This window comes from Rhododendron vialii, chromosome 2a (genome assembly GCF_030253575.1).
Source record: "Rhododendron vialii isolate Sample 1 chromosome 2a, ASM3025357v1".
In the NCBI taxonomy this organism is placed as follows: domain Eukaryota; kingdom Viridiplantae; phylum Streptophyta; class Magnoliopsida; order Ericales; family Ericaceae; genus Rhododendron; species Rhododendron vialii.
This window is the reverse complement of record NC_080558.1, coordinates 10878776-10890354: the sequence shown is the minus strand read 5'-3', so window position 1 is coordinate 10890354 and position 11579 is coordinate 10878776. Positions and strand designations below refer to the sequence as shown.

General features: G+C 37.8%; 1 protein-coding gene across 1 annotated transcript; it reads right to left on the bottom strand.

The window, feature by feature from the left end:
* Positions 1-818: 818 nt before the first annotated feature.
* On the bottom strand, positions 819-5811 carry LOC131317123 (probable leucine-rich repeat receptor-like protein kinase At1g35710). The gene is made up of 6 exons (XM_058346694.1): positions 5429-5811; positions 5001-5371; positions 2679-4877; positions 2120-2540; positions 997-1073; positions 819-901 (listed from the first exon to the last, which is right to left on the bottom strand). Exons 1-6 carry the CDS (start codon positions 5809-5811, stop codon positions 819-821), a joined length of 3534 nt encoding a protein of 1177 aa, XP_058202677.1.
* Between the last annotated feature and the right edge of the window lie 5768 nt (positions 5812-11579).

Below are 11579 nucleotides of genomic sequence, written 5' to 3'. Positions count from 1 at the left end.
AATTATTAGCATGCATATTGCAGATTTAGATGCAGAATGAAAAGGACGCTAATACATACCATGACCTCATTAACCGTATCACTTGCCAACGAGCCCTCTTTGCCTTCCACACATGCATGCGACTTGCGGCCGAGAACCCCTTTGTTCCTATTTGTCTCGTGCAAGTAGGTATGCAGTAATTAGTTAGTAAATATGGAATATATTATTTGTGTTTTGTAGCAAAAGGAAAAGTTATTGATACCTCTAGTCGAACAACAACAAATGGCTTTCTCCCTGTTCTGTGATGCAATGTCTTTTTCTTATGAATTTGTTTATTCTTCTTGGCTTTCTTCCTTGCTTAATTTCCGAGTGCCCCAATATTAGGCCAAGGCTCGCCACTTATGCTTGTTTACCCTTTCAAGTCGATGAACTAACCTCTCTGCATCATTTGTAATGGCTTTATAGTGTGACTTTCCACTCTCTCCATTTCTTCCCCGTTGAAGACATTTCATTCGCTTCATAGAATCATCTGCATCGGTATTTGTTTAGACATTTCATTCGCTTCATATAACCAAGTTGTCTTCAACATTTCATCTGAGTTGAACAAAAACAAAAAAGCTAATTTGTTTAGACAAAAATCTCATTTGTGTTACCTTTATCTCCCTCCAAATTCGCTCTTGTTTTATTTTGGAACATAATGCCAGCTTTTATAAGTGAGTGGTAAAAGACTTCCATCGCGAGCTAAAACACCCAAATGAGAAGCAAGAGGTGTATGTCCTTCAACTATTTGGTTTAACTCATTGGGAACTATATGTAACATTCCACCACCAGGGTTCCAATCACCATGCATCCATGTTGGGCGTCTTGTTTGCCTTTGTGTGGGTTGGGATGAAGTAGAAGCTATGCTCATCATGAACTACCACTGCAACGAAGAAAATTCAAACGATGAACATAATCGATTGTGAACTCACCAAAAAATGATCGATTGTGAAGCTCTAAACCTATAGCGCTTCAAACTTTCTTGATGAACGAGAAGCAAAAGCTTTGGTCTCTGAGCTTCAATTGCATCTACATCTTCCTGACGAACGAGATTCCTGATGAACGCGAAAAACACGTGAGAAGTTATCAAAATTAGGGTTTGAAAGAAAAAGATAGATTGTAAAAAACCTAGTTTGATTTTCACCGAAGAGAGATTCAAATAAAAATCGTGAGAAGAAGTGAGATCTAAGTTTGATTTCCAACAAAAAAAAATGAAAAACTCTGCGATTCAGATTGTCGAAAACTCTCGATCTTCGCATTTCTCGATCGGGAGAGGGAGGACTGAAGTTCAGAGTTCTCGAGGAAGAGAGAGTGTGGACTGAGTTGTGAAGCCGAACATAGGTTCATGCGTGTGCCTGACGGAATGACGGAACTTTGTTTATGCGTGTGCTTCCGTTAGCCTGAGGCATTAAGTCAGTTGAAAACTAAGTCGGCGTTATTGTAACGCCACTTTTATTCTCTGTGACGGTGCCCGAACAAACACCGTGTTCCAAACGCCGTTTAATCCGGTTTTTCTTGCAGTGTTAATCCTAATCCTGCATGTTGGTTTTCCCACGAGTCAACGGTGCTTTAAAAAAAGTAATCTTTTCACATATTTTTAAAAACTTAAAATTACCTCTGTTGGCCAATAATCAAGTAAGATAGATTATGACAATCTGTTTTGAAAACTAATTTAATAATTTAATCTTACTCCCTCTATTCTAATTTAAATATTCCCTACAGTTTTTCGTGTATTTTCAAATTTCAAAAAAAATATACTTTTACATATTATTTTCTTTAATTTCTTACACCAAATTAAAGTACACATTATAACAAAATTAAAAAAATAATATGTAGAAATATATTTTTTTAGAATTTCAAAATGCAAGAAAAACGTAAGGGACATTTAAATTAGAATAAAAGAAGTATATCGAAACAAGTAAAGTTGGCCACTTGGCAGCCTTACAGCTTTCCTCACAAATGCACCCTTTTGCTTATTATATGGTAGAGTACAAATTCGCACCATTTTGATTGCTAGAAAAAAGCAACTATTGTTAAGAAAAAGTATTCCACAGCCTTAGAGCAAATGCCAGCTAGAAAGCACATGAGAGAAAAGGAGAACCAAAACCCAAAAAGCGAAGGGACAACAATAATACTTAGGCATCTGTACGTACAATTGTCATCAAGTAGTTGTCCTAATGTGATCCTGAGGAATGGGTCCTGCAGATTTGACTTCTGTTTGGATAGAGCCACAGAAACTTGTTCCATAGTTGGTCGGCAACGCGGGTTAGGGTGCAAACATGCAAGTGCTACCTTTACAAGAAGAACCACTGCCTCTACATGATTACTTGGAAGTGGGAGACGTTTATCCAATATGTCCTTCAGCAGAATCCCATAAGAAGATGGTGGTGAGGAATCAAAAGATGATGAAGAAAAAGAAGAGATGAGATCCCCTGGGTGCCTTCCCATTATAACTTCAAGCGTTAAAACTCCAAAGCTATAGACGTCTAACTTCTCATTCACCTCCATTGTGTAAGCAAGTTCTGCCAAAAGAAATGAGGGGTACAAAGACGGGCAAAAAAACTACTTAGAAATTATAAAGGTGACTTAGGAATTAGCATATTCAAAAGAAATACATGACACTAGTATTGGCAGCTAATTAAGATGAACTGTGCAAGTACCTGGAGCAGCATATCCCAGGGTGCCTGCAAAAGAAGTCCAATTTGACGAGTGCAGATTTAGAAGTCTAGCTGTTCCGAAATCGGAGAGATAAGCGATATCTTCTAAGTCTAATAGAACATTCTTGCTTGATACATCACGATGAATGACCGGGGGTGAACAGTCATGGTGCATATATGACAAAGCATATGCCAAACCTTTAACAACATTTACCCTCTTACCCCAATCCAAACTTAGTGCTTGTTCCTCACAGCTTAGTTTTTTATCCAAGCTCCCCCCTTCGAAGAACTGATAAACCAAAAATGAGTGTTGTGGATGTGAACAGTAACCCAAAAGCCTTATGATATGCCGATGTCGTATCTCTGTCAATGCACGTATCTCACTTGTAAAACTTTGCAAATTAACCAACTCACCATCTTGCGAAGGAGGATACTTTTTTACAGCGACAACCTGACCACTTGGCAGCTCAACTCTATAAACAACGCCATATCCACCTACTGCAATGCAATGCTTGTCATTGAAATCTTCTGTTGCTTCAATGATGTTTTCATACACCAATTTTCCATCAAAGCTCCAAATCTCAAACAAATCTTTATTAAATGCTTTGTTTGGCTTGATTTCGTTGTCCACCATTCTATTGCGTTGAACCAGGAAAGTTATACCCATAATAAGAAATACAATACCCAAAGGAACTACAATTGGAAGCACAATTTTGTTATAATTTCTCCCTTTATCTCCATTGCTCTGCTTCAGTGAGCATGGCATCAAACTAGTTTTATTGCCACACAATCTGTCGTTATTACGGTATGCCTGAAATGGAGCATCTTCAAATGCTTTTGTGCTTGGTAAAGGACCCTCTAAGTGATTGTAAGATATGTCAATGGATGTTAAACTTGACATCCCATTAAAAGAAAAGGGGATAGAACCGGACAACAAGTTGTGGGAGAGGTTTAGTGTCTCTAAGGTTTTCAAGTTCCCGATCACTGGTGGTATCTCTCCTGTTAATAAATTATTTCCAAGATCAAGATTTTGAAGAAACTGCAATTTTCTTAATTCATAAGGAATAGTCTTACTGAAAAGATTTCTGCTCAAGTTCAAGTTCAGAAGATTCACACAGTCACCCAACTTCCCTTGAATAGGTCCACTCAGATTGTTTCCAGACAAGTCTAGATACTGAAGACTAGACATGCTTCCAATTTCTGCTGGAATATCATGCGAAAGTTTGTTATTACTAAGAGTAAGATTGAATAATAAAACCAACTTTCCAAAAATTTTCGGGACCGCACCAACTAGATGATTTGAAGAGAGGTCAAGTAAACGTAACTGAGTTGCGCTTCCAATGCCAAGTGGAATATTTCCAGAAAGGTCATTGTTGGAGATCTTCAGGGCAGTCAAATTGGGAAACTGTTCCCATTTGTGCCAAAGCTCGCCATAGAAATTATTGTGACTGATATCTAAATATACAAGGTTTGACAATGCCCCAAAAAATTTTGATATATGCCCTGTCAGTTGGTTTTGACCAAGATTGAGACGACGTAACTCACTGCAATTTCTCAAGCCGGTTGGGATATGACCTACCAAGTAGTTGTTTTTTGCAGAAAATCTCACAAGTGATCCATGAACGCACATATACGGCGATAGATGTCCTGTGAGCTTGTTGGAGGATAATCCAAGATCCTTTAGATATCTAAGATTGTCTAGTTCTAGAGGTATAGATCCAGAGAGAGAGTTCTCGTAAAGTTGCAATGTTGTGAGGTTTCTCAAGTTCCCAATTGAAGTGGGGATTGGTCCTGTGAGATAATTCCTGTACAATGAAAGATCAGTAAGAGATCTTAGCATTCCTACTTCTTGAGGGATAGATCCAGAGAGAGAGTTCTCGTGAAGGTACAACAATCTAAGGTTTCTCAAGTTCCATATAGATGGGGGGATTGTTCCCGTGAGATGATTCGTGTACAATGAAAGATTAGTGAGGGATCGTAGCATTCCTACATCTTGAGGGATAAATCCATAGAGATAGTTCTCGTGAAGGTACAACAATGTGAGGTTTCTCAAATTCCCTATTGAAGCAGGGATTGTTCCATTGAGATAATTCTTGTACAATGCAAGAATAGTGAGAGATCGTAGCATTCCTACTTCTTGAGGGATAGATCCAGAGAGAAAGTTCTCGTGAAGGTTCAAGACTGTGAGGTTTCTCAAGTTTTCTATTGAAGCGGGAATTGTTCCAGTGAGATGATTCATGTATAATGAAAGAATAGCGAGAGATCTTAGCATTCCTACTTCTTGAGGGATAGATCCAGAGAGAGAGTTGTTGTAAAGAAGCAAACTTGTAACGCTTCTCAAGTTCCTTATTGAAGTGGGGATTGTTCCCGTGAGATAATTGTTGTACAATTTTAGATCAGTAAGAGATGTTAGCATTCCTACTTCATGAGGGATAGATCCGGAGAGACAATTCTCGCTAAGATACAATTTTGTGAGGTTACTCAAGTTCCCTATTGAAGCGGGGATGGATCCTATGAGATTATTCATTGACAAATCAAGTTCAATGAGAGATCTTAGCATCCCAACTTCTTGAGGGATAGATCCAGTAAGAGAATTCTCATAAAGGTACAATGTTGTGAGGTTTCTCAAGTTTCCTAATGAAGCGGGGATTGTTCCCGTGAGATGATTCGTGTACAATGCAAGATTAGTGAGAGATCTTAGCATTCCTACTTCTTGAGGGATAGATCCAGAGAGAGAGTTCTCTTGAAGGTACAACATTGTCAGGTTTCTCAAGTTCCCTATTGAAGCTGGGATTGTTCCCGTGAGATGATTCGTGTACAATGCAAGATTAGTGAGAGATCTTAGCATTCCTACTTCTTGAGGGATAGATCCAAAGAGAGAGTTCTCGTGAAGGTACAACATTGTGAGGTTTCTCAAGTTCCCTATTGAAGCTGGGATTGTTCCCGTGAGATGATTCGTGTACAATGCAAGATTAGTGATAGATCTTAGCATTCCTACTTCTTGAGGGATAGATCCAGAGAGAGAGTTCTCGAAAAGGTACAACGTTGTGAGGTTTCCCAAGTTTCCTATTGAAGCAGGGATTGATCCCGTGAGATTATTCGTTGACAATTCAAGATCAGTGAGAGATCTTAGCATTCCTACTTCTTGAGGGATAGATCCAGAGAGAGAGTTGTGGTGAAAGTATAATGTTTTGAGGTTTCGCAAGTTCCATATTGAAGCGGGGATTGATCCCGTGAGATTATTCATTGACAATTGAAGATCAGTGAGAGATCTTAACATTCCTACTTCTTGAGGGATAGATCCCGAGAGAGAGTTCTCGAAAACGATCAATCTTGTGAGGTTTCTCAAGTTCCCTATTGAAGCGGGGATTGATCCCGTGAAATTATTCGTTGACAATTCAAGATTAGTGAGAGATCTTAGCATTCCTACTTCTTGAGGGATAGATCCAGAGAGAGAGTTCTTGTAAAGGTGCATTGTTTTGAGATTTCTCATGTTCTCTATTGAAGCGGGGATGGACCCTATGAGATTGTTGTGAAATAGGTATAAGTCGGTTAAGTAATCCAAATTTCCTATAGCTAGAGGTATGGAACCCGTGAGGTTGTTAGAACTCAAAGAGAGAGAACTGAGAGAGCTGAGCAATCCTATTTCTGAAGGAATTGTTCCCGAAAGATGATTGGTTGACATGTCAAGAAAGGTGAGTCTCGGAAGGCTGCCAATCTGTGGGGTAATGTTCCCGTATATGAAGTTGTTGGACAGATCAAATTTAACTAGATGAGGGAACAAAGAGAAGTTAAGACTAGAAAGCGTACCTCTCAAACCAAAACCATCGAGGTTTAAATTGGTTACTCTAGTGGCCTCGTTCAGCCAATCCCAACCCAAGTGCAATGACCACTTTCGTTCCATGACGAAAGGAGTGATTGGCTTTGATTGTCAAGGCTAGCTTTCCACGTCAAGAGAGCGACTGCTTCACTTCCTTTTGCAACTGTTTGAGTTGCAGGCGAAGCCTGAGCAATAGCAGAATCAGAACAGGAGACCAATGGAAGGATATTGATAACAAAGACAAACATGAATATGGAATGAACTCTATGGAAATTGGGAATAACCCTTTTGGGTAAGGATGCCATGGCTGGTTTCTTACGACAAGCTAGCTAGGAGCCTAGGAGTAGTAGCGGTTGTTGGATGGAAGGATGAAAGCATTAAATTCTGAGGAGTATTTATAGGAAAATGATTTGTCACCTTTAATCTGGACGGGGAGCTTAATTTAATCCGGACGCGCATTGACTTGACCATGGTGGCTAGTGCTCACCTTTTATTCCCAAAATTATTCAATAGCCTTTAATAGCTATTGGCCTATTACCACCCAAGGTATTGGATATTATCCTAACCGTGGAAGTTCCGTCCAACTTTTTTCTATTTTATTTTCTTGACGAATGTCAATAATGTTAATTGTAGTTAGTGAGGTTAAGTAATTTTTTTTTCTATTTTATGTTCCTGTTTTGACTTAATAATCCGCATGTTTAATTTTTGTCTTTATTCCGAAAAAATCTCCTTCGTCAATTTTACATCAATTGTTTTTTGGATTATTTATTCGTCTGAGCTAGAGAAATCTAAAATGTAAAAATTTATGATCAAAATCTTAAAAACATAACACGAAAGAATTTTAAAAGAAACAACCTTAGTCTAAAATGAAGAAGAATAAGATGTAGAATCCTTAACTTATCTAAACTTCTAAAAACCATTAAAATTAGGGAATTGATATTCGCGCTCCAAGATTTACTGCAGGCGCTCCATCTTTTTGTTTTTACACTGTGATGTTGCCAGCAACATCACAGTGTAAAAACAAAATATACACTGATGTTGCCAGCAACATCACAGTATGAAAACAAAAAGGTGGAGCGTCTCCAGTAAATCTTGGAGCGCGAAAATCAGTTCCCTAAAACTACTATAATTAAATATCCAGACACTGATTGCTATGCATAATTCAAATTCCGAAATTCTGTCGTTTTTTTTTGAACCCGGCAACTTTATAAGGGACGTCCAATAAGTTCTGGGAAAGTGGGTGATTTGATTAAAACTAGAGTTGCAATGTGGGTAAAGGCGAAATTCGACATCAAGGTGTATTCGGTGGAGGATTTTAGGATTTTTCTTGATGGAGTTAGGGTGTTGAAGCTGTAAGTTGGTTTGGGTGGTAAGGTGCTTTGTCATCCAATTTTCTGTTGGAGGGCTTTTTGTTTTTGGTCCTTTTTATTCTTGTTTTTCTCAAGCATGTGTGTATCTCCGTGTTCGAGCCTGCGATGTAACTGTTTTCGAGGTTTTTATAAAAGTTTCGTTTTGCCGAGAAAAAACAAACTTTATAAGGGACGTCGAAACCCAAACACACGGGGAAATAGCCATGCAATAGGGTACAAAAGAGCTATGCTACAAAACTAGGCACAGCCAGGACCAGACAACTCAGAGATAAAATGAACTCAAAAAACAAACCTAGTTACAAAAAATGAAATACCCCTGCCTCTGCACAAAAGTTGAATCTGGAATTCCCCAATCCGTACGGATATTTTTTTTGATCAGACAATCCGTACAGATGTTGAGGCTAAAATTCTCTCTTTGGTTTGCAAAGGACTCAAATACGTCCCATTGTGATGATTTTCGAGCCAAATGGAAGAATTTGGATGTGATGGAACGTGAGCTAGGAGTGATTGAGGCTGGCCGAAGGCAAAATAGGAGGCAAAGGATGCAATCCGTCCGATTGAATCTCATCAAATCCAGCCAGACGAGCCAAGATTCAAGCCTCGGTTTTATTTTCCAAGCCATGTGTCCCGTCCATCCAACCGGAAGAGATCTGTCATCTAACTGGTACTAATATCTATGACGTGTACGGAACTTCCAATTTGTGGAAACGGTCTGGCTAACGGGTACACACTATAAGCACCGTTTAACATTGTGAATTGTGTACTTTATTTTCTTTCATCTTGTTAGATGTCATTAACCATTGTTCTTTCGAAAATTTTAACTCCACACCTATTTACACACCTATACTCACAATACGGGTGGGTCCCACATACACTATGTATAGTGTATGCGGGCTCCACCCCTATTTTGAGTGAGGATGTGTAATTGGGTGTGTATTTAGATGTGGAGGTAGAATGATTGTTATTCTTTTCTGTCATCTTGGAAGGGATGCACCAGAGCCACACATATATTTGCCAAATATACCGTTTCCTTGACCCACAACAACTCGAGAGAGAGACTAGTACTATTTTGAAGTACATATTTTTTCCGTTTTCTTTTTGAGGTGGTCGACAAGTCCAAGTCAAACTTTTCAAGCCAAATTTACACAAATCAGATGAACTACACTTGAAGCCAAATTCTTATATTTGAGAACTTGAACAACACCAAAAGTGCATAAAAATACCTAAGCACCTGAAGCCACAAATAAATCAACTCCAACGTGCATAATTAAGTGAGAACTTGAACAACGCCAATAATTCCATAAACCATCATGTTCCTGCTAAGTTTCATTTTCAACTGACATAATTCCCAAAAGACAAGGTATTATGATCCCGTATCAAGAATCATTTTCATCAGCCCATAACTACAAAAATACATATGGGCATCTTCATCTGTTGGAAGCTCATTGAAATCAAAAGAAAACAATTGTCCATCCATTATCCAATCAATCAACAAATCGATCAGTCTTGGAGAAGCAGATGCCCATTATCGAATCACAAGTCTGAACTCCGAACTCTAGCCATGCCACCGTCTCCGCCCTCAAATGACAAAACCGTTCGTCTCAAAAATTCTCGTTGGAAATCACCACTGACTGTGACGGAACTTTCTGACGAAGAGTCACAACTGACTGTGGCAAAACCCTCACCGAAGAATCACAACTGACTGTGGTGGAACCCACTATTCTTCTTCCATTGATTAAGCTCCTTCGAACTATTGATTTCTAGGATTCTAAGTAAAAAGAAAATGGAGGGGGAAAGGACAAAATGAGGGGAAAAGGACCCTTGTAGAAGGGGTTAATCAAGAGTTTTTCAAGCACGTCAAATGTAATTGAGTGTTTTTCGACACCAGCATATCGAAACAAGTTTAAGAGAAAAAGTTAGTTTAGAGGAAGAATGGTAAAAAGGAAATACTGGGAAATGGCGCCTAAAGGGGGAAACACAATTCTTTGTTCATTTTCAAGTTTAACTTTGTTTTGTTTTTGTTTCTGTTTTTTAATCATTATCTTGCTTCCCTCTTCAATTATTACCTTATTAATTTCTTTAATTATTACTTTTATTTTTCTCTTCATCTCTTTCTATTCATTACTCATTTCTTCAATCATTACCATATTTTTCTTTCCACTCATTACAAAAACTAAAATATCCAAAGATTGAAACCAAACAAAAGCATTTTACTTTTTCTGATTGGGTTAAAAGAAAATGATTTTCACACTCCAAAAAAAGTCTAAGGCGCTCTACATTTTGTCTTCATTAGACAAACTTCCTAAATTATCATCTCAATCTAAAACTTTTTCCTGGAAAAGTTTCTTTTCAAGTAAGTAAACAGGTGGAACGCTTGAGATATTTATTGGAGCGCGAAAACCTATAAAAAACTCTTGTGAGGAAAAGAAAGAACTTTTCCACGGAAAAGTTTTAGATGAAGAGGGTAATTCAGGAAGTTTATCTAATGAAGACAAAAGATGGAGTGCGTGAGGCTTTTTTTGGAGCACGAAAATCAACTTCCTTGGAAAAATGGTTGTTTTGTTATTACTTTCAAAACTAAGGGCAAATTTGTAAAACATGTTAAAAGTGTTTTGTGTGATGTAAATTGTCCACTGCTTCGCATTGGAAAGAATCCTAAAGCTGGCCAATGGACCCAGTGCCATCAAGCACCCTATAGCATTTGTCTTTTGCGGAAATTCTGTTTTAGTTGTCTGGAAATTCTGTTCTAATTATATCAACTGGCATGTGCAGCCAATAAACATGGACGATATGGTGGGAGCTTTCCGTCAGTTAGAAATTGGTTTTGGTAATCAACTATGGTTGGTAATGGTCACTTTTTCTTCCTGTGGAAGCCTCTGGGAAGAAAGGAGATCGAAAAGCTAGCCCTAAATTATTCATCAATTGCTTTTAATTGACTACTAGAAGAAAACCCGTGTTATGCACGGAAATCGCAACCAAAAAGTTATTCCAATAATTTTTTTATTGTGTTTATTTAATTTGAATTTCATGTGAATACACCAATGAAACATGATCAAGTGATCAAGCAAGTCAAATAAAGAAGACAAAGATCATAAAAAGCCAAAACAACAAAATATTACCCCATGAAATTGTAAATTTGTAATAACATGGAGATGTATTACCTACTCTGCCCCCTTTTCACCTATCAAACAAAAACAAAATAATAAGGGTAGTGATAATGCCAAAACCGTTTTTGTTGGTGTCAAAACTTTAATGCATAAAAGTCTTGTGCATTGCACATGGTACAAGTCTTTTGTGCACTAGAGTTTTGACACCAACAAAAACAGTTTTGGCATTATAATTTCCCAATAAACATATTAGCAATCGAAAGATAATTCTAATAGAATATACAAAAAAAAATTGGGCTGTAAACATTAGTTCAAGGGTCACAATGATCTATGGATTTTGAATAGAATACCTTTGTTGTGGTAATTGATAATCTTACTACTAATTTGATTGTTCAAATTAGATGTGTAGTGGAATTACCACTCCTATCTATCTATACTACTTTTTAAAACGTACGAAGGTGTTTTCTACTTTTTGATTTCCAAAAATGCCCTTGCAACTAATATCTACTATACTTCTTTAAAAAATCGGAAGAAACTAATAAAGCACTTCACACACTTTTTTTTTTTTTTGCTCAGCAAAGAAAATTTTATTGGCTCGAAAAGGGTA